Source organism: Vicia villosa, unplaced genomic scaffold (genome assembly GCF_029867415.1).
Source record: "Vicia villosa cultivar HV-30 ecotype Madison, WI unplaced genomic scaffold, Vvil1.0 ctg.000857F_1_1, whole genome shotgun sequence".
Taxonomy (NCBI): domain Eukaryota; kingdom Viridiplantae; phylum Streptophyta; class Magnoliopsida; order Fabales; family Fabaceae; genus Vicia; species Vicia villosa.
In genome coordinates this window covers 372,217-396,254 of record NW_026705386.1, presented here as the reverse complement: position 1 = coordinate 396,254, position 24,038 = coordinate 372,217, and the positions used below count along the sequence as shown (strand labels likewise).

General features: G+C 32.5%; 3 protein-coding genes, 1 long non-coding RNA gene and 1 pseudogene across 5 annotated transcripts; 3 read left to right on the top strand and 2 right to left on the bottom strand.

Moving 5' to 3' along the window:
* Positions 1-1,537: 1,537 nt before the first annotated feature.
* Positions 1,538-3,504, top strand: LOC131631687 (exocyst complex component EXO70B1-like). The gene has a single exon (XM_058902456.1). The coding sequence runs from the start codon at positions 1,973-1,975 to the stop codon at positions 3,362-3,364; it is 1,392 nt and encodes a 463-aa protein (XP_058758439.1). The 5' UTR covers positions 1,538-1,972; the 3' UTR covers positions 3,365-3,504.
* A 26-nt stretch (positions 3,505-3,530) lies between these two features.
* LOC131631707 (exocyst complex component EXO70B1-like) lies at positions 3,531-5,122 on the top strand (annotated as a pseudogene).
* Positions 5,123-5,129: 7 nt separating this feature from the next.
* LOC131631706 (exocyst complex component EXO70B1-like) lies at positions 5,130-6,591 on the bottom strand. The gene is made up of 3 exons (XM_058902472.1): positions 6,273-6,591; positions 5,539-6,038; positions 5,130-5,306 (listed from the first exon to the last, which is right to left on the bottom strand). The coding sequence occupies exons 1-3, from the start codon at positions 6,589-6,591 to the stop codon at positions 5,130-5,132; spliced, it is 996 nt and encodes a 331-aa protein (XP_058758455.1).
* A 2,361-nt stretch (positions 6,592-8,952) lies between these two features.
* Positions 8,953-11,406, bottom strand: LOC131631686 (exocyst complex component EXO70B1-like). Its single transcript, XM_058902455.1, has one exon. It carries the CDS (start codon positions 11,112-11,114, stop codon positions 9,180-9,182), a length of 1,935 nt encoding a protein of 644 aa, XP_058758438.1. The 5' UTR covers positions 11,115-11,406; the 3' UTR covers positions 8,953-9,179.
* Positions 11,407-12,214: 808 nt separating this feature from the next.
* LOC131631670 (uncharacterized) lies at positions 12,215-14,501 on the top strand. 2 transcript variants are annotated; one of them, XR_009292777.1, is made up of 3 exons: positions 12,215-12,897; positions 13,359-13,523; positions 13,657-14,501. It is a non-coding gene; the product is annotated as an uncharacterized LOC131631670 (long non-coding RNA). The 2 variants fall into 2 exon arrangements; XR_009292776.1 differs by having other exon boundaries at positions 13,359-13,533; positions 13,657-14,392.
* The last annotated feature ends 9,537 nt before the right edge of the window (positions 14,502-24,038 follow it).

The following is a 24,038-nucleotide window of genomic DNA, read 5'->3' as shown; positions in this document are numbered from 1 at the left end:
TCTCTTGGTTTTCCACCTCTCGCGTTGCTTCGATCACCATAACCGTTTGAGCTGCTGCTCTCACCCTTTTGTCCCTTCGAATGTTTAGGTTCACCATCGCCTTGCTTCCCTTTCGAAGGCCATTTCCCTTTCGAACCTTTACTCCTTTCATTGAAACGAGCTTGCAAAGCTAATTCCGCCTTTGCTTTATCGCTTCCTCTCTCGTCCATTCTTTGTTCATGTGCTTCTAGGGAACTTTGAAGCTCATCCTTGCTCAGCGACGTAAGGTCCTTCGACTCTTCAATAGCAACCACAATGTTGTCGAATCTTGACGTCAACGAACGTAAGATTTTTGACACAACATTCTGCTCTAAGATCGTTTCCCCACACGACTTGATTTGATTCACTAAGCGCGTAATGCGCGTCACATAATCGTTGATCGTTTCCTTCTCTTCCATTTGCGTTAACTCGAATTGCCTCTTGTGAGTTTGTAACCTCACAACCTTCGCCTTCGCAGCCCCAGCATATGCTTTCTCAAGAATTAACCAAGCTTGCCTCGCGGACTCGCAATCACCGACCTTTTCGAAGTTATCACCATCGACGCAAGAGTGTATCAAGAAGAGAACTTTGTAATCTTTCTTCTTCTCTTCCCTGAAAGTGGCTTGATGTGCAGCTGTAGGTTCAGCCCCAAGAGGTGTGACTCCATTGTTGACGATATCGAGAACTTCTTGATATCCAAACAAGACCTTCATTTGCTTAGACCACTTGTCGTAATTCTTCGAATCAAGAATCGGTAAATTGGATGGGATTCGATCATTGGTACTCATTGTTGCAGCGGAATCGGATCAGAACCAGAGCTCTTGATGCCAAATGTTGGAACATACAAATCAAATTAAGGTTTCTTTAATGGGGAAAATGATCAATTGAAGAAGATGAAGATTAAAGAATGAAGAGAAATAATAGAGAGAGAGAGTAATTGAGGGTGAGATAGTGAATTGGCATTAACCACAACATAGGAGTAGTGAGCTCCTTATATAGTACAAGTTACAAAATGATTGGAATGATTTAAAGCACCCTAAAACAAACAGAAAAACAGTTGGGCTTCAGTGTAACCGGTTACGGCAAACAGCGTAACCGGTTACGCAAACGCAACATCTACAGTAAATCTGTTTCACGGGTTCGTAACCGGTTACGGTAACAGGCGTAACCGGTTACGCCAACTGAAGTGCTAAAAACAGCAGTTTCAACAAGATAATGAAATGGAATGTTGGTTTCGTGGAGCAAACAATTGGTGCAAAGGAGCCGGAGTTGAGCTGCAATATTAACACTCCAACAAGTTAGTAATAAATGAGAAGTAATGTTAGAGAATGAATTTGAATATGTACTTGCAATGCGGCTATAATAAATATCCAACAAACAAGTATATTGTAAAAACATTTTCTTATTTGATCATGCAGTAACAATTGTACTTGTACTCACTGTTGAAATAAGGTAGCCATATAAATATCTTATTCTTGATTCATAATATTCATATGCACAATAGTATAAGAGAATTACAAAGGATAAAGATAAGAGCTCTCTATAAATAGTCTAAGGACCATCATTGACGGAACAGTTGATTTGAAGATGATATTTTTCTTATCTTGGTTTGGAACTTGCCCCGTAACCCATTGGAAATAATCATAGATCAAATTGGGACGTGAAAAATGGAAAAATCAATGGAACTTGCCTGGAGAGTGTAAGTAGCTTGCGTCTCTTTCTTTGAAATCAATGGAACTTATGGAAGATACTTCTTTATATCGTTTTTAGCTTCATCATATGCTTGGTGATTTTATTTGCAAAGATATGGCAACACTCAAGAACTCTTCGGTTCAAAGCTCAGACAGCATTTTTGGTATTAACAATCACCTCACTGTATTCATTTTTCTTTGACAAAGTGGTGAATGGCAAGCCAGATGCATACAGCCTCATTTCATGTGCTGCGTTTGCTATCATGTCGCTCAGCTTGTCGAGGAGGAAAACTCAGTGCGGATTTGAAATCGATCTCCTCTATTTCTTCCTTGGATGTCTACTTGCGCAACTCATGAAGATTAAATTGCTGTTATTCACCGTTGGAGCATGTTTCAGCTACTTGCTGATTATTCTTCGTTCTTGTTTTTCTTCCATGGATGCAATTGCAAATAGTCTTCAAGATGAAAATGGTGTGGTAGTTATTGAAGTCCATTCAAATTCACCACAACATGCCAGTACTAATAGTAATACTAATACCATGGTGGAAGAATTCAGTAATCATATGAAGTTGCTTCAGAAGGAAAATTCAAATCATGTTGACATGCTTTTGAAGCAGTTGAAAGAATATAGGATTTCTGACCCCAATTTTGAAGGACTGTTTCGACCGAAGGAGAATTTGAATCCAATGATTGACGCTTTGCCACCTGAAACAATTGACAACCTTCACAAAACAGCCAAGTTGATGGTTAACGCCGGGTTTGAGAAGGAATTCTCCGACTTGTATTTCAGTTGCCGGAGAGAATGTTTGGTGGAAAACCTCTCAAGATTAGGGTTCAAGAAACTCAGCATCGAAGATGTTCAAATGTTGTCATGGAAGGAAATTGAAGACGAGATTGTAAAATGGATTAATGTTTGTAACGTGGCTTTGAAGATATTGTTCCCGAGGGAACGGCGACTTGGTGATCGGGTTTTCTTTGGGTTCTCCTCCTCGGTTGATTTATCGTTTATAAATGTTTGCAAGGAATCTACCCTTCAGCTGCTGAATTTTGCTGATGCTATAGCCATAGGAAGTCGATCACCTGAGCGGTTGTTTAGAGTCCTCGACATGTATGAAACAATGCGTGACCTATTTCCGATGTTTGAGTTTTTGTTCCGTGATCAATACAATGGGTCACTACAAAAAGAAGCAACAACAACTTGGAAGAGATTGGGGGAAGCGATTAGAGGTATTTTCACAGAGTTGGCGAATCTGATTAGCCAAGATCCAGCAAAGGCAGCAGCAGTCCCTGGAGGCGGACTTCACCCAATTACACGTTTCGTGATGAACTACCTCCATTTCGCCAGTCAGTCGCGGCATACCTTGGAGCAAGTGTTTGAAGAGGATTATGAACACCCGTTGAAGGAATATCACAAAATGGAGGATAGAGTGCATTCGACTTCCTCTCTATCAGTACAGATTCGTTTGATTATAGATCGATTAGAGAGCAATTTGGAAGCCAAATCCAAAATCTATGAGGACCCTGCATTGTACTATGTTTTCTTGATGAATAACAGCTGGTACATTGTTGAAAAGGCTCAAGATAGTGAATTAGGAGCTATTTTAGGAGATGATTGGATCAAAAAACACACAGCAAAAACACACAACAAAAGTTAGGCAACACCATGAACACTATCAAAGAAGACATCGAAGTTTCGATTCTCTTATGATAGTTAATTTGAATGTTTATGGCAATACACCAGTACATAATTGTCTCTCTTTCATTTATATACACTGAAAAATTATAAGTCTGTGAAATAAACAAATAGATATAGATTGACAATTGTGACTGTGAGAGAGTAATAATATACTTTTATTTTAGTTTTATTCAAAGAAAGACTTGTTTTAGTCAACTCTTACTACCATTACCCATTTTTATATTTAAATAGTTTTTGATCTGTTTCGCTTCCGAAAGAAAACAGAAAAATGTTCACATCTCAATATATATGTCTATGAAAGCGGTTTCAACTTTTAACTCACTTCAGAGAAAACATGAAGCATATTATAATCCAAATTCGGAGATGGCTGAGGCATACAAAGGTATGGAGAGTTGTGGGCTCAGTTCTTCCTTCAACCATCTATTTGGAAATAGGAATTTATGGAAGATATCTCTTTACTGTTTATCTGTTTCACCATCTGCTTCCTGATTTTATTAGCAATGATATGGAACAACTTGAGAAATCTCAGGTTCAAAGTTCAGTTCGCATTTTTGGTTTTAACCATCACCTCAGTGTATTCCTTTTTCTCTGATAAAATGATGAATGGGAAACCAGATGCATATAGTCTCATTACAAGTGCCGCTTTTGCTATCATGTCACTCAGTTTGTCGCGGCAAAATCAATGTGGATTTGAAATGGATCTTCTTTACATTTTTCTGGGGTGTTTAATTGTGCAACTCATGAAGATTAAATTACAGTTATTCATTGTTGGTGTTGGCTTCAGCTATTCCCTTATTATTATTGGTTCTTCCTTTCCTTCTGCTTATATAGATGTAGGACCAGGTAATGAGCACCCTGGACTCCAAGATGAAAATTCGGTAGTTGTTGACATCTTTTCTCAACAATTGGTATGCACTGATATCGCTAGTAGCATGATGGAACAACTAAGGACTTGTGTGAAAGCGATTCAACAGGAAAATCTTAATGTCATCAATTATCTTGTGGAGCAGGAAAAGGAATACTTTGACAATGCATCTGAACTGATGTTGTCTGAACGCAGTTCGGAAGGAGTGTTCTTGTTGGAATTGCTCTTTCCGGAAAATGAAACTATCAATAATCTTCAAGAAATAGTAAAGTTGATGGTGAGCGCCGGTTTTTGAAAAGGAATGCGCTAATGTGTATATTAGTAGCCGGAGGGAATGCTTGGAGGAGGGCCTAATAAAACAATTATTAGACTCGGAGAATCATACTATCGTAGATGTCGTGGAAGGATCCAAAAGACCTGATTGGAAGATGGCTTAAGACTTCTAAGGTTGCTCTGACTATATTGTTCCCCACCGAGCGGCTACTATGCAATCTTGTTTTCTTTGGATTCTCCACAGCTGCCAATCTCTCATTTACAGAGATTTGTAGGTGATGCACTAATCATTTGATGAAGTTTGGCGATGCTGTAGCAAATGGAAGCCATTTGCCAGAACAGTTGCTTAAAATCCTCGACATCCATGAAACAATGCGTGATTTAATTCCCAAGTTTGAGTCTCTATTTTGTGAACATTACAGCGTGTCACTGAGGAATGAAGCAAACACAGTTTTAAAGAATTTGGGGGAAACAATAGTGGGTATTTTCATAGAGTTGGAAAACAAGATTCGCAGTGATCCCGTGAAAGCGTTTTTCAGGACATGCTTAGAAAGATATCAAAAAAAAATTTCCCAATAAATTTTCTCTAAGCTGGTAACAACAGTTTCTCAATGGAAATTCTTATTTCTTCCTTAAGCTGTTCATCAAATATAAACCATGAAGATTGAACCCTGCATAACTCATCAAACAATGCGTTGAACGATTTCAGCTTCTCTTTCATAGACTTTGCTATGGCATTAGGTGGCACTGAGCCACTGTTCTCCTATTTTAGAAATCCAAACTCCTTATTCCATGAGCTTCTCTGATACTGGATATGGTACAGCCGTATTTTTGTAGTGTGTTTTTTGATCCAATCATCTCCTAGAAGTGCTCCGAAGTTAGAAAGACATCAATAAAAAATTTCCCAATAAATTTTCTATAAGCTGGTAACAACAGTTTCTCACTATCTTCAGCCTTTTGAACAACGTGCTTGCAGTTATTTATCAAAAAAAAACATAGCACAAAGCAGGGTCCTTGTAGATTCTGGATTTGGCTTCCAAATTGCTATCTAATAGCTCCATAATCCAATCCATTTGCACTGACAAAGAGTGAGATGAAAGCACTCCATAGTCTTCAAACACTTGCTCTAATGTCTTCTGTGACCAACACGCAGCAGAGAGGTAGTTCATTACGTAACGGGTAATAGGGTGAATTCCACCACCAGGAACTGCCACCTTTGCTGGATCTCGACGAATTATATGCTCCAACTCCATGGAAATGCCTCTAATTGCTTTCCCTAACCTGTTCCATATCGTCAGAACTTCATTCCTTAAAGATACACCATACTGATCACAAAGCAAAACCTTAAACTCTGGCATTAGATTGTGCATTGTTTCAAACATGTTGAGGACTCTAAACAACCGCTCGGTTGATCTTCCTCCTATGGCGATAGCATCCGCGAAATTCAGCAGCTGAAGTGTGGATTCCCTACAAACATCCATAAAGGATAAATCAGCTGCAGAAGAGAAACCAAATAAAACTCGATCACAGAGACAGCGTTCAGTGGAGAACAATATCTTGAAAGCCACATTGGAAGATTTAATCCATATATCAATCTCATCTTCGATTTCCTTCCATGACAATATCTTAACTTCTTCAATGCCGAGTTTCTTAAAACCTAATCTTGAGAGGCTTTCTACCAAACATTACTTCCGGCAACTGCTATACAAGGCGGAAAAATCCTTCTCACACCCGGAGGTAATCATCAACTTGGCTGTTTTGTGAAGGTTGCTGATTGCTTCAGGTGACAAGGCGCCAATCATGAGATTGGAATTCTCCTTCATTCCTTCGAAATTGGGGTTAGAAATCCTATATTCTTTCAACCACTCCAGTAGCATGTCAATATGATTTGAAGTTTCCTGCTGAAGCAACTTCATATAATTACTGAGTTCCTCCACCATAGTATTAGTACTGGCCTGTTGTAGCGAATCTGAATGGAATTCAATAACTACCAGACTATTTTCATCTTGAAGACTATTAGGATGTTCATTATCTATTACAACATCCATCGAAGAAAAACAAGAACGAAGAATCTGAATGGAGTTCAAACCACCTAAGTCTATTTCTCATCATCTTCTCTAATGTAGATGCCACTCAAACACTCTTAACATTTTCATTTCTAATCTTATCTTGTTGAGTCTTGTCACACATCCACCATAATATCCTCACCTCTGCTACACTTACTTTATTCCCGTGTTGATTCTTAACTGCCCAACATTTTGTCCCGTACAACATCGCATGTACACTAGAAAAGTTAGATTGAAAAATGCGGCATGAATTATTGTGGACCAGGATTGGAAGAAGGATATTATGGATGTGAAAAGAGTAGGAGATTGAATCATAGCCTTGAAATTTTTAGTGGAACAAGAGACCTTTAATGTTATTAGTGCTTACGCACCTCATATTGCATCCGTATAACACCTTAAGGTAAAATTTTAGGAGAATTTAGAATGCTTTCTCCAAAGAGACAAGTTTTTTCTAGGAAGGGATGTTAATGGACATGTAAGTAGCATAGCAAGAAGTTTTGAGAGCGGGCATGAGGCATCTGGTCTAGGGCAGGTGAATGTGGAGAGTAAATGCATCTTGGAGTTTTCGTTGACTTTGGACCTGATAATAGAAAATACATGATTTGGGAAAAGAGATGAACATAAAAAATTGGGGTGACATGTTATCAAATAAATTTCTTTCTTATGAGGAAGTCAAATAGGAAGATAAGTATGGACTGTAATTTTATTCTGGGGTGAGTTTGACTATCCAACATAGAGTTTAGATTATTGTACTGGTTAAAAAGTTAAAGTGTGTGTATTCCCTAGCAATGCTAGAGAGTTGTAGGCCTTTGTAGGTATATTACGTTGTATGGTAGTTAGGGTTTGCCACGACAGTGATAATCCCTGTAAGGTGGTGTTTTGGGTGGTTTTAGAAGTCCTGTTCATGTGAGGTGATAGGCTTTACAGATGACTAGTGGTGCCTGAAAGATAGCAAAGGAAGCACATAAAATAAAACTATAAGCATTTGGTTTTCCATTCACCAATTTAGACGAAGGTGATAGCCAAAGAAATGTTGTATAAGCTTTGAACCGAAGTCTTCTAGAATGTTGCAATAATTTAGCAAATAAAATTAACTACCTAGATGATGAAGCTAAAAACTGTGTAAAGAGATATCTTCCACAAATTCCAACTTCCAAGAGATAGTTGAAGGAAGAGCTTAGAGCATAACAGAGAGAAGTCCTACAACAGCTGAAGCAAAGTCCTACAACAGCTGAAGCAAAGCCTACAAATCTCCACACTTCTAGCTGCATCAGCTGTCTCCAAATTTAGATTAGAATATGCTTCATCTTTTCTCAATTGTGTAAACATAAAGAAAATTAATTTCGAATCCCCACTGAGTTTGTCAGAACAAACTCAATAACATGATAGCAAAGACAGCATATGAAAGTATATCTATTTAAGCTGAAATTTCAAAGAAAAAGACCAAAGCTGCTTATTGTATGATTTTTATACAAAGCTCCAATACTTTGTATATTTTTGTGAGATAAGTTTTCCATCAATTCTCTCCACATGTTTACTCTAAGCCTTAGAATTGATTTCATATATTTCCAATTATTTATGGCTCATGCCTCTGTTTTTGTTTTATGACTTTCCATTGAGTTACGAGGAAAGTTCCAACCCAACCCAATAAAAGTCTAGTTATGGTTAATAATGGTTAATAGTTCCGTCAACAACAACGACGGTCCTACTCTTTTGTCTCTTTTTATCATTAATTACATGATAATTTCCATTTTTGTAACCTCTTCTATTTTTTTAGATAACAACAAAGCCTACACACAACTCAAGGGAACTGAACCAACTCACTTCATATATGAGAAAACAGTCTAAGCACCTAACATAACTGAGGCAGAAGCAATCATAAAAGAACCTAAGCTCCGCACTTCTGAGAAGAAAGAAAAGAACTCCATCCTAGAACATACTCAACAGATACATGGAGCTTAGCACTTCTGGAATCACAAGAAGGTCAAACTCCTCTCTAAGGAGATTCGTAACCTTAGGGAAAGTCCATGTTCATTAGGAAAACCGGAAGTCCGTGTTCATTTAACTTCTGAGATTGTTGATACATATAATGTACTAAGGAAAATCACCTTTAACCTACTTGTCTAAGGGTCCAAACACACCCATATATATTAAGGCATAGCAAATTTGACTAGACAGTCTGATTATGATTGCATGATTAGATTTGTTGTTTGCTCTAGTCCGAAAGAAGTTTTAACCTATATTATATTAAGTTCTCAATATACCCATGTTTGGAGATGAACTGATCAAATTCAGAGTATTAAATTTGACTCAAATAAAAAAATGGAAACACATACAATAATGTATACAAAATCCTGTTTGTTGATTTAAAAAACTTTTCACTCTATTCTAAGTGCTGACAATTGAAACTCAGGTGGCTTTTAAGTTTCAACAATTGCAAAAACATTTTCGATCATCATAATGAAGCTGAGCAGAACAACTAGTATACAAGATCAAAAATCTTTTACAACTAAACCCAAAACTCTGTATTACAACTACACAATAGATACATAGACAAAGTGCATACACCTTTAGCTTCGTTTTCTGCTACCAGTTGATCCACTGCTACCTTGAAACAAATCGTTGAGTTTCACTTCAATTTCCTCCATTTCATACTTAACATATTTATCAGTATTCTTACCAACTTCAGCAAGACTCTGAAACCTTCCAATGAATTTTCTATAAGCTGGTAACAACAGTTTCTCAATGGAAATTCTTATTTCTTCCTTAAGCTCTTTATCAAAGATAAACCATGAAGATTGAACTCTGCATAACTCATCAAACGCCGTGTTGAACGATTTCAGCTTCTCTTTCATAACCTTTGCTATGGCATTAGGTGGCACTGAGCCACTGTTCTCCAATTTTAGAAACCCAAACACCTTATTCCATGAGCTTCTCTGATACTGCATATGGTACTGCCGAATTTTCGCAGTGTGTTTTTTGATCCAATCATCTCCTAAAAGTGCTCCTAACTCACTATCTTCAGCCTTTTGAACAATGTACTTGCAGTTATTTATCAAGAAAACATAGCACAAAGCAGGGTCCTTGTAGATTCTGGATTTCGCTTCCAAATTGCTTTCTAAAAGCTCCATAATCCAATCCATTTGCACTGACAAAGAGGAAGACGAATGCATTCTATCATCAATCTTAGGAAACTCCTTTAATGGATGTCCATAGTCTTCAAACACTTGCTCTAATGTCTGCTGAGACCGACACGCAGCGCGAAGGTAATTCATCACATAACGGGTAATTGGGTGAAGTCCACCACCTGGAACTCCCGCCTTAGCTGGATCTCGGCGAATCAGATTCTCCAACTCCATGAAAATACCCCTAATTGCTTCCCCTAACCTCTTCCATATCGTCAACGCTTCATTCCTCAAAGATACACTATACTGATCACAAAATAAAACCTCAAACTCTGGAATTAGGTCTCGCAATGTTTCAAAAACATCGAGGATTCTGAATAACCGATCGGGCGAACGGCTTCCAATGGCAACAGCATCAGCAAAATTCAACAACTGAACAGTGGATCCTCTGCAAACCTCCATGAAGGAGAAATCCGCAGCGGAGGAGAATCCGAAGAAAACGCGATCACAGAGCCGTCGCTCGCTGGGGAAAAGTATCTTGAGAGCAACATTGGAAGCTTTAATCCATCTTTCAATCTCATCTTCAATATCCTGCCATGGCATCTTCTGAACATCCTCGATACTAAGTTTCTGTAACCCTAATCTCGAAATACTCTCCTCCAAGAACTCCCTCCGGCAACTACTGTATACATGCGAACACTCCTTTCCAAAACTACCAGCAACCATTCGCTTTGCGATCTCATGAAGGTCGTTAATCGTCGCCGACGGCAAAGCATCAATCACGATGTCGTAATCGGCCACCGGCATCGCAATAGGAATCAGATCCTCTTCTTCTCCGCCGTTGTTTTCTTCATCTTCTTCCTCCGAATCAAACGGTAAATTCTCAGTTGAATCATTGTTGTAGGGTTGGTAGGGTTGAGTTAGGTCAAACGACTCACCACCGCGTTCCATGAGTGATCGAAATTCTTCTTCCAGCCGGAACATAGCGTGCTGGAGCATATCCTCGGCGCGTGCAAGACACGTCGCGATGGATTTATCAGCGGTGAGATGGTTCCACTCTGCGACGGAGGCGATTAGGTCGTCGACGGCTTCGAGAAAAGCCTCGGCGTCAGCGGAGTCCGCCCAGATAGGGTGGTCAGAGGAGACGTAGTGAGAGATCCGACGGTCGAGGGCTTTGAGGCAGTGATCCAGTGCGGCGCAGGTTCTGGGATCTGTATCTAGAACTGGGAGCTTCTCAGAAAGATTCTCCTTCGAGAATCTTCCATCGAAGTTCGAGAATATTTGAAGAATGTCGTCGGACATAATGTTGTTGTTATGGCCTAGCGTTTTTGCTATGTGCCGTGCCATAGCGAGTAATTTCTCTTCTCCGTTTTCAGCCATTTTTAGAGAATGTAATAAGTTTGAGAATAATCAAATGTATTGAGGAAAATAGAAGCTACAAATTGGAATGATCTAGTAAGTAGAATGATTGGGGAAGAGGGAATGACGGGTATGCCCTTTCTGAGACGCGGTTATGGAAAATTATGTGGATTTTGATGAATGGAGAAGATTAGAAGAAGATAAAGGTGAGAGTGAATGTGGAAAGCAGTTTCTTAGGTTGATGTCAGTAGTCGTTGCAGCCTTGCAGTTAACTTTGATTTTTTTCACCTCTTTGGTGTGAATGTAGGAACTTTGAAATTTCCAAATGTTGTCGTTGGCTTTTGAATGGTCTTCTGAGGATTTTTTTACCTATCTGCCCCAATAATGAAAAGATAATACCAACATGCCATGAAATGAAAAAAAAATACTCAAATGCCACACTTTTAGTTCACGTCCGTCCAGGGGTTGGCCGGATCGGTGAAGATTTTTTTCCCCAGTTGGGGTCCGTCCAGGGGTTGGCCGGACTCTAACTGGACCTTTTTTTTTTGTTTTTTTTTATTTTTTTTTATTTTAATTGATTTAAATCATTTTAAAAAAAAAAGGGCCAGTTAGAGTCCGGCCAACCCCTGGCCGGACCCCAACTGGGGAAAAAAAATCTTCACCGGTCCGGCCAACCCCTGGACGGACGTGAACTAAAAGTGTGGCATTTTGGTGTTTTAATTTTAACATGGGGCATATTGGTATTATTATTTTAGAATAGTGGCAGGTAGGTAAAAAAATCTCTTCTGAGGTACTCCCTCTTTCACGTCTCATAGATAAAGGGAATTTTATATATATATATATATATATATATATATATATATATATATATATATATATATATATATATATATATATATATATATATATATATATAGTATTGGTTTTAACTAGAGTGGCCTAGAGTGGCATGAACCAAACGAATCAATACTATACTAAGAAAAGTAAAGCCTCTGTTAATTACATTCTAATCCCATATTAATCCATCGATTACTTTCATTTTAGGGCTAAATCAGTCATTACGGGATTATTAATTTTAATTATTTTTTAACTTCCCATTAATGATATTTTGCCATCTTAAACGACACAATTGGTTAACGTTCTTCATAGAATCCCACACCCTACCTTTTCATTTATTAACATCCTGATTTTCTTCTTCCCAAACACGCCTAATCAATATTTTCCACTTTCCAATGAAGCATGCTTGCCGATATCCACATCTAATGAGGCGGCTAAGTTCAACGATCCAATCTTCTTCATCATCTATATTAATTCAAACAGTCCTAAACCCTTACATATATCATTGCCCTCACTCATCAATATTCCAACATTTCTCAGCAACATGTGTGCAGAGCCGATTTTGTTGGTGGTGATGGATTCCAAAGTTAATAGTTATTTTAGGGTTCTTTGTGATATTTGTGTATTTTAGGATTCTTTGTGATATTTGTGTATTTTAGGGTTCTTCTTCAGATGAAACTATCTATAGCTCTGTGCCATTCAATTCAATATCCAAACACATTAGAATCTGAAATGTGTATGATTCGGTGCTGAAAATTGTTGGATCTGCTTTTTTTGCATCAGTTAAAGTTCAATTCATCGAGTTTTTAATGTGATTCTGTTTCTGATTTTTGTGTGATTTTGTTATTGTTTTAGGTTTGAGTTCAGAGAGACTTTCAAGGTTATCTTCCCAATCGTTGAACCACCATCGCCTCAGATGAAACTATCTACAGCATCCTCTCATACCTCTCCCCTATCCTTAATCAAGGTTATCTTCTTCACTTCATTCATTCGATTTTCATTTTTTGCTTCAATTTTTACAAACCAGGCTGTTATGTTATGCTTTGTTTGGTTTACACCGAAATACAAATGAATTTTTGAAAAAAAAATATTCAAAAACAACATCAGTACATTCTTTTTTTCCGGATGTCATGGGCTATGGTTCCATTTGTTGTTTGTTATCAAATTGAAGCATTTATTTTATATGTTGAAGTGTTGATTGTGTTTATATTGCTTTGTTTTATTTGTGGTGTGTTTTTTTACTACTGGGATTTTATGCATGTGTATTTGTTTGTATGTTTTGGTTATTCCAGATGCAATCATTGTCAATTTTCTCCCAATTGTTTTTAAATGTTAGAATCTGTTGTATTTTTCCTAGAGAGCACTTCTATTACATTATGGCATTATGGCTTCTGTACTTATTGACTATTTTTTTACTTTTATTTCCAGATAGATACAAGTCTTTGTATTTATCCGATGATATTGTAGAAGAGGATGAAGAGGAGTTCCTTTTACTAAGTATCTCCTCTTCTGTTCCTTTTCATCTTCTGCTAAGGATTTATCAAGAAGAATGATTTGCAGAGATGCTTCCAGAAGATTTTATGCAGAACAAGGGTTGAATATGGTCTACTTATCATTATTACTTCTTCACTCTATAGTTTTAAATTTCAATACTAATTTGATTTAGAAAGATTGATTATGAGCATTGATTTTATTTTTGTGATTTATTCAACGTTTAACTTTCCAGTACTGTTTCATTTCACTCGGAAGCCGTTGTTGGTGGCGGTGGTGGATTGCCATCTTACATACATGGAGCTGTTTATTGGGAACCTATCAAACCTCTCACCATTGAAGAGTTTCACATCTCTCACAAATGTTGTGTATAGTATGGGAGGACTTGCTTAATAATGTGTTGTGTGCAAATGCACTGGCTATATTACCAAGCTCAATGCCATATAGGAGTCTGCAATTTTAGGAAACCTTGCTTTTACTGCTTATCATGCTATGGCTCATGCGGAGGAAATGCGTTCAGGTGATTATGTTGCTGTTATTGGTACTGGTGGAATGTGCAGATTATATTTCTTAATATAATCCAAAAGTTAAAACAGTGTAAAGTATTATAATTAAAATTATAACAATAGTTGAAACCGTGTAATCAATTGTTACTAGCATATAACCCAATTGATAAATTTACAATTTCTAAAAAGTAGATGAAGAGCTACCGCATATCACACGCAAAATAAATATCACGTGGCAGATTTCAAATATACATTTAAAATTAATTTTTCTTACCTAATCAATTAAACATGCTACATGTTTGTAATCATTATATTATTTATTTTTACCATTTTATAAATAAAAAAAAAATAAAAAAATAAAAAAATTAAATTGAATATGAAAGGAGATTTGTTAATTAGACAGTGAGCTCTGCATAATTTGGAACCACTGAATTATTTGAATTTGGAACCATTATATTATTTATTCTTATATTTTTGAAATCTTTTTTAATTAAAAAAATAGATAAATGATAAATATCTAATAAATGAAGAATAATTTGTTCCTTTTATTATTATTATAACAATCCATAAAACAACATATTTCATGTCCATATTTGTTATTATTATCCTATTCCTCTATTTTTTTCCCCCTATTCCTCTATTTTATGGGAAAAGATATATAGTAATTGTACTTGCTTACGAAATTAACTTTAGGAATGTATTTCAAAGAACCGTTTTGAATTGATATATTAGTTATTCTTATAATTGTTTTGATTCACTATTAATTAGGTGTGCATAAAAAGTATCACATATCAAAGAAGCGTTTCGTCTTCGCTTCTAAAATTAACATTAGGAACGTATTCCAAATAAAAATAATTGTATTTAATGTTCGAAAAAAAATTATATGTATAAATTTAATATATATAAATTTTAATATTTATCAAATTAATTAATGACATATATAAAAATGACATTTATATAGATAATTAGAAACTTCGATATTTTAAAAGATTTATTTCAATTTATATATAATTAAAACTCAAACTATAGTAAACAAATAACATATAAAATAAAATATAAGAATAGTAAATCATTAATAAAATAAATATATAATTTTAATCAAATTAATTAAATGAGAAAATAATCGATATTTATAAATGTATTGATTTTAAAGATATTTTTGTAGTTTATATGTGATCTTTACTTTAATTCACATATTAACATTAATTTATATTGTTAAATGTATTTATATAACATTGTATTATTAGAAATTATAAGGAATCTCATTCATGATTTATATAAATTAGTAGTATTTATACTAAAAATAAAATAAATATCTGTTTTAATTAAATGAGATGACATTGAAAAAACAATCAATAAATTAACGAAGAGTAATATAGATAAAATAATATATGTAGTAAAATTTGTTTATATTTTCATAACTTATAATCTTTATTTTATTTTCATTTTATATATATATATATAATTAAAAAAAATTTAATACAAAATTTATACTTGATATAGTTTTATCTATAAATATTATTTATTTTTTTTATGTTCTTTTTAAAAATATATGTAATATATTAATTATAATTAAAGATACAACTAAAGTATAATAAAGGATATTAAAAATTTCAATTGATACACTATTAATAAAGTATAATAAATAATAACGATATGCTATCAATATCGATATTATGAATTAAAATATGATAATAGTAATGATACACGGTTAATATCAATATTGTGAGTAAATAATAATCAACTTTAATATCTATTTTTTATTACTAATATTTAACGGCCCGACAAAATATTTACTTATATATATAGAAATGGTGTATTTATTGTATTTATAGTGGTCTTAAATTTTAAGAATGCAATAGGATAAATCAATATTATGTTTAATTTGAATATATTTTATATTTATGATATATTTTATTTTAAACCCTAAATCCTAAATTATAGGCGTGCCCGACGGGCTGAACCTATTTTTCTAACGGGTCGACAAAATATATACTTAAATTGAACCAATATTATAGATCATATGTTTAATCACTTCTGAGTTACTATAGCATATAAGAATAGTAAATCATTAATAAAATAAATATATAATTTTAATCAAATTAATTAAATGAGAAAATAATCGATATTTATAAATGTATTGATTTTAAAGATATTTTTGTAATTTATATGTGATCTTTACTTTAATTCACATATTAACATTAATTTATATTGTTAAATGTATTTATATAACATTGTATTATTAGAAATTATAAGGAATCTCATTCATGATTTATATAAATTAGTAGTATTTATACTAAAAATAAAATAAATATCTGTTTTAATTAAATGAGATGACATTGAAAAAACAATCAATAAATTAACTAAGAGTAATATAGATAAAATAATATTATAAATAATATATGTAGTAAAATTTGTTTATATTAATGAATAACCAAAGTTATTTTTTCTTTAAAATAGAATAAAAGGATAAAATATTAATTTTTGAGTCATTTAAATTATCACGATAAGTTAAAATATTTTCTTCTAGCCTAAAAATATTAACACTAATATAATAATTTTAATTATCACGATAAGTTAAAATATTTTCTTCTAGCCTAAAAATATTAACACTAATATAATAATTTTAATTATCATTATTAATACATTTATTTATTTATTTATTTAAACAACTATTTTATGTCCTATATTCTCATTTGTTTATTTTCATAACTTATAATCTTCATTTTATTTTCATTATATATATATATATATATATATATATATATATATATATATATATATATATATATATATATATATATATATATATATATTAAAATTGATTAATTAACAAAAGTTTAATACAAAATTTATACTTGATATAGTTTTATCTATAAATATTATTTATTTTTTTATGTTCTTTTTAAAAATATATGTAATATATTAATTATAATTAAAGATACAATTAAAGTATAATAAAGGATATTAAAAATTTCAATTGATACACTATTAATAAAGTATAATAAATAATGACGATATGCTATCAATATCGATATTGTGAATTAAAATATGATAATAGTAATGATATACGGTTAATATCAATATTGTAAGTAAATAATAATCAACTTTAATATCTAATTTTTATTACTAATATTTAACGGGCCGACAAAATATTTACTTATATATATAGAAATGGTGTATTTATTGTATTTAAAAATCAATCAGAGTAATAACTACTATCCTAGAATAATTGTTGTAATAATTAGTCATTGGGTAATACTCTCAATTATAACTATTATACTCATTCACTATTCACCTGGAAAGATTTTTTCAAAAAATCTGCACATTCCAATGTATGCATGGACGGCTATACTCTTATTGCTTTATTACTGATTAAATAAAAATTTTAGTCGACTATATTCATTCTAATGTTGATCCCTTACACATCGAAGTTAAACTCCATCTCCAACTCCCATCCCTTTTTGTTAGTTAATAAAAATAAAAAGGAGCTAAAGCTTTTATTCTTAATCTTTCAAAGTTGTTATTTTGTTACAAGGTGGAAGAATCTCCTCCATGAATAAAGTGACAGGACAGTTGTTTTATTCTAATTAATTAATAATTAATATAGTTAATTATGCATTGTAATATTCTTAAATATCTCAAAATTTAATTTTAGTTTGAATAATTGTCTTTTTTTAAATGTAATCTGTTATTATAAATTATAGTATGTTTTATTTTCTAATCATCATTTTATAAAAGATCTTCATTATTTTCACACGATTGTTTTAAGTTTCGAATTTAAATAGATAATAATTATCCAATAAATTACTATTAAAAAATATTAAATCACAAGCCCCAAGTTTAATATCTATTTTTTATTACTATTATTAATATTTAATTTTTGGAATTTTTAAAATCAAAAATTTAATATTTATGATATATTTTATTTTGAATCCTAAACCCTAAATATTTTAATTAAATAACTTTAATTTATAGTTCTTACACAACAGTGATGGTTACTACTTTTTTAAATATTTTTTAATTAAAAAATTAGAAATGAAATTAAATTCATTCTCATATTTAAAACATATCATTAAATATTTATTTAATATATGAACATAAAATTATATAATATCAATAGAATCCATAAATTTATAATACATAAGAATTTTAAAATTAAAAGCATGTCCGACGGGCCGAACTTTTTTTTCTAACGGGCCGACAAAATATTTACTTAAATTGAACAGATATTATAGATCATATGTTCTAACGGGGCGACAAAATATTTTAGTTTGTGCGACCCTTACGAACACACGGGTAGATGACTATTTAATTATTTTATTTATTTTTGAACTAAACTATACATTTTTGACGGGTCGAGATTACTTAATTTATATATCTTTTATATACTTTCTTAACCATCATTATACTATATATTTATTTATTATTTATAATGATAAAAATCATTTATTTATACTATATTTATTTATTAATAGTCATCGAGTGTTTTAAATACTTACAAATAAAAATCAATCAGAGTAATAACTACTATCCTAGAATAATTGTTGTAATAATTAGTCATTGGTTAATACTCTCAATTATAACTATTATACTCATTCACTATTCACGTGGAAAGATTTTTTCAAAAAATCTGCACATTCCAATGTATGCATGGACGGCTATACTCTCATTGCTTTATTACTGATTAAATAAAAATTTTCATTTACCAAAGCACAAGGAAAAATAATGATTATTTCAACTTTTCCTTTCTTTATACACTTATTATTCTTCTTTGAAACTATTACCAATGCAATATTAACTCTTTCTTTATACAATGCAAACTCTTCATATTTTTCCAGTGATGTATGTTTGGAGTGCTGATTTTTTTTTACAAAAGAGTGTTGGTAGTATTATTGCTGATTTTACTCTGGACACAGGTTGTGGTTGTGATTGCTATGAATTTAATTACTCATTGTATTTTGTTGATTTTGTTGTATCATGTGATTCTGAATCTTCGGTTTCTTTAAATTGACACGATAAAATCTTAAAAGGTAGATATAATTATGCATTATGTTTGGAATTAGTCAAGCATGAGGAACATAATATAATAGAGCTATAATTCATTCATAAACATTCTATTTCTTACCGTTTTGTTTTTTCTTTTATAAAATAAATATTTTTTATGGTAATTCAATCAGAGTATAATAGTTAATTACAAAATCTATCAAATATTAATTTTAATTGGTATTCGCATGTAATTAATTGCATTAATTACAAAATTTTAATGTTTTAATAAATTAATATGATCTTTTTTTTATCCATTCTATTTAAAGAGAAGTGATAGATAATATATCAAATATAAGTAAATACACGTTTTTAGTACAGGTTTCTACATGTCTAACAAAAGTAAAAAAAAAAATATTAATTATAGTATCAGTAAAAAAAAATGCTTACCTGTTATAATGTGAATATAAAATTGTAATTGTGAATAGTGGATGATATCCTTTTATTAATATTGAAAATAAAATTCCACAAAAATTTTAAAATAAATTATATTTTCACTTAAATTTTGATTACCTTTTAATTAAATTTTTCACTTATTTTTTAAAATAATTTTTTATAAAACATCTCTTTAACAAATTTTACTTAAAAAAATGTTGCATATATTTATAAATAAATGTATAAATTAAACCATCAAGGATTAGAATTATTTGAATTAACTAAAAAAGGCGGACTTAAGGCGGGATATGTTGAACGAATCGGCAAGGCGGACTTTGGCGGAAGACGGGTTTTGGCGGGACGAGCATTGATGGGCGGCGGTTTTTGGCGGGGCGGGCTTTAGTGGATAGTGGGCCCAAAATCCCAACCCAACCCGCCATTTTATGGCGGGTGCACGAGCCGCCATTTTAGGGTCTACTGATATAATTAAAAGATAATTTTTATACAATATTTGCCCTTGATATAGTTTTATCTATAAATATTATTTATTTTTTATGTTGTTTTTAAAAATATATGTAATATATTATAATTAAAGATACTATTAAAGTATAAAAAATTTCAGAAATAAAAAAATGTTAGTAATTTTTTATGATAAAATGTTAACATTTATACTAAAAAAATTGCTACTAATATTTGATGTACTTGAAAAATATATAACATTGTGCAATCCGTGGGAACGCACGGGTAGATACTCATGGTAGATTTGTAACGATATTGTATGAGGCGTGCGAACGCACGGGTAGATGACTACTTAATTATTTTATTTATTTTTCTTACTAAAGTTTATATTTCTAACTAGATTAAATTAATATTTATATGACAAATATAATTTCAAATGTTTTTTTCTTTTCTTTTTTTTTTCTTTTTTTTTTTTTTGGGCTTTATACCACCGGTTTAGTCCGGTTCGGGGGCAAGTTCTGGCATCAAGTGGTTCCATCCCCCTCCCGATCGCAGTTGCGGGGGATCGAACCGTGGTTCTCCCTACCAAGTCCAGCGCCAATCACCACTGGACCAACTAACGATTGGTATTGTTTTTTTCTTTTTAATTTGCGTATCTTTTATATATATATATTTATTAATCATTTTTATATATTTATTTATTATTTATATCGACTTTGCGTGACCCGTGCGAACGCACGGGTCCTTTACTAGTAATAATACGATAGCCGATTGTTAATTCTTTAAACATGGTTCGTAGTCATGTATTAAATAAGTTGAACTTAAATTTAAACTTAATGAATCATAGCACATTATGATTTTGTGTTAATCACTCTCACGAAATCATGTGTCATCATAACACATGATTGTGTTACAACGTCATTTTTCTTAATCCCTTTCACAACATGCATAAGTTTTTGTGTATCATACTACTCTACGTCTCTACCTATAACACATTTTTCTCTTAATCTCTTAAAATGCTTTTTAAGTTTTATTTTGAATTTGTATTTCTCTTCATCTTCAACCTTTAATTTTTATTATTGTTATTTTGATTTAACTTTTCAACCTAAAGTGTGAGATCTTAATAAGGAATTGTGTTTTATGATTAACATTTTTTAACGGTTTGAAGATATGAGGTTGATATCTGTGTATGATTGTTGTTGGAATTCACACTTCCATTGATGCACAATAATTGAAGAAGATGAAGATGAAGGAAGAATTGCATAGAGGAAGAGAGAGAAAAATTTGTAACTAACTTACAAGACTCAATTTCTCAAATCAGAATTTTACTACAAATGCAACAACTATAAGTTTACATACTAACACCCAAAATCAAATTAAACTCAAATGCAAACTTAAATGAAATGCAAATGCAACTACAATGCTGAATTTAAATTACAACTAACTGAAGGATAGAAAAACACTTAGAAAGGGGAGTTTGAATAAATGTGACTTTAAAAACTTGTAAGATAAAAACAATGAACACAATTATTTTTATCGTGGTTCGTTGTTAACGAAACTACTCCAGTCCATCCCTTAGAGTGATTTACCTCAACTGAGGATTTAATCCACTAATCCAACTGATTACAATGGTTATCCATTTAAAAAACTTCTAAGTCTTTTAGAGTATACATATCACAACTTGATCACTCTATGAATTCACCACTTAGAAAACTTCTAAGTCTTCTAGAGTCTACTGATCACAACTTGATCACTCTAGGAACCTTTTACAATCAATGTAAAAATAATGATTACAAGAGTAAGATTGCTTCTTATAATGCTATAATCACAATTGTGATATTTCTCTTAAGTTCTAAGCTTAACACTCACTAAAATATTACAAGAGTTTGTGAGGTTGAAGATGAAGTTCGTGAGCTTTGATTTTGACAGCGTTTTGGTATTTTGCGCAAGTGTTCTTTTTTTGCTGTTTCTGATCAGAACTTCTATATATAGGCGTTGGGAGAAGATGACCGTTGGGTTGCATTTAATGCTTTGCATGAATAGTACAACGTTGCATTTAATGTTTCACACTTTTGTCAACTACCTCGAGCCATGCTTTTGCTGCTTTTACTGACTTTGCCTTTTGTAGCTTCTAATGTTTCTTTTGTCAGTCGGAGATTAGACTTAATAGTCTGTCATCTTGTACTTGCTTATGAACTCAGATTTGTAGATAACAACGTTTGAATATCATAGTCAAACAGCTTGGTGCAGAGCATCTTCTTGTCTTCTGACTTTGAAGAGCTTGAGCGTGATACCATTCAGAACTTCAGTGCTTCTACTTCTGACTTCATGTTCTTCTGATACTTCATAGTTCATGTTCTGATTCTGCTTGACCATCTTCTGATGTCTTGTCAGAGCATGTTCTGATGTAGCCATTCAGAATCTTCTGAGTCATTGCTTCTGAGCACTGATTTGTGCATACTCTTTCTATATTTCCTGAAATGGAAAATGCAAAGGATTAGAGTACCACATTGTCTTATACAAAATTCATATATAATGTTATCATCAAAACATAGAATATTGATCATAACAAATCTTGTTCTAACACTAACAGCATCCTTTAATTCATATTCAATCAATTAAAAAACAACAACATCAATTTCATCCCTCAAACTGATGAAATGTTCAATCTTGATAGCCTTAGTCAGCACATCTGCAAGTTGCTTCTGAGTGCTACAGTGAACAACTTCAAACACTCCATTATGATCTTGATTTAGCATAAAATAATACTTAGCATCTATATATTTGTTTCTCCAATGCAACTTTATGTTATTAGCACAGTTTATTGCCGACTTGTTATCAATCATCAGTTTGACTGGTTTGCTCACCTTGAACTTCAGTTCGTGCAACAAATTCATTAGGCAAACAGCTTGGCACGTAGACAATGCTCTAGCAATATATTCAACTTCATAGATTAACAATGCAACCATTGTTTGCTTATTGGAACACCAAGAAATGTGAGCACCTAGATACATAAATATGTATCCTATAATACTCCTTTTGTCTACATTGTCTTCACACTAGTCAAAGTTTGAATAGCAAATCAGCTCAACAACATCTGACACTCCATATGAAAACAGAATTTCATGCTTCAGAGTCTCCTTTAAATACTTAAGGATTTTGACTACAACTTAATAATATGACCACTTTGGTTTACTCATTAACCTACTCCCCATTCCAATTGCATAACATATGTCACGTCAGGTATTGTACAGATATCTTAGAGAGCTAACCACATGTTTGAAGGTTGTAGCATCTACTTCCTCACCATCTGGATTAGAGTCTAGCTTATCGTTTGTTTCTACAAGTGTGATTGCAGACTTGTTGTTCATCATATCAAACCTCTCCAGCAGCTCAAGTTCATACTTCATCTGATACATAATGATTCTCTTTTTTACCATAAAATCTCCATTCGTAGAAAATATATCATATTTCTAAGGTCAGATATATCAAAAGCATTCATCAACACCTTTTGGACTTGTTTATCTAAGTACTACAACTTCCTATTAGCAATAGTCATCTACATAAAGAGACGCAAGAATCACATTTCCATTAGAGGTATGTTGCACATACAAACCATACTCCATTTCACATTTTCTGAAGCCCTGATAATTGAAAAATGAATCAATTTCCAGATTCCAAACCCTTTAAAACATCAAATCATATAATTAATTTAAATTTTACAGTCTGACTTGGCGGAATATATGATTATCATTAGGTGACAATAAGGGTGTTCGCGGTTCGGTTTGTATTGGTTTTCAGGCAAAAATTCATCTGATCCAAAGATAACTTTACTTGCGATTCAGTTTGGTTTTGGATGATATATTAAAAAAATCGATCTTATCCAATCTAATTTATTTGAATTGGTTTGGATATGAACATCCATGGTTGACAAAGTAAAAATAATTTACACTCTTAGTGCACTGTCGCTTTTCTTTATGAAATTTATAAATATTTAATTTTATTTTAATCTAGTATAAATAATTTGTGTAAAAAAAAAATCTAATAAGTTTATACTTATTTACAAAATTACAAATGTAAATTTAAATATAATAGTACTCTAACTAGGTTTAACCACAAAGCAATTGCTTTCCTTCCTACTTTTCTGATTGCCGTCAAATATATAATATGACAAAATTGTTATGTGATCTTTTTCACTAAGCAGCAACTCATCACAATCTCAATCCCTGTA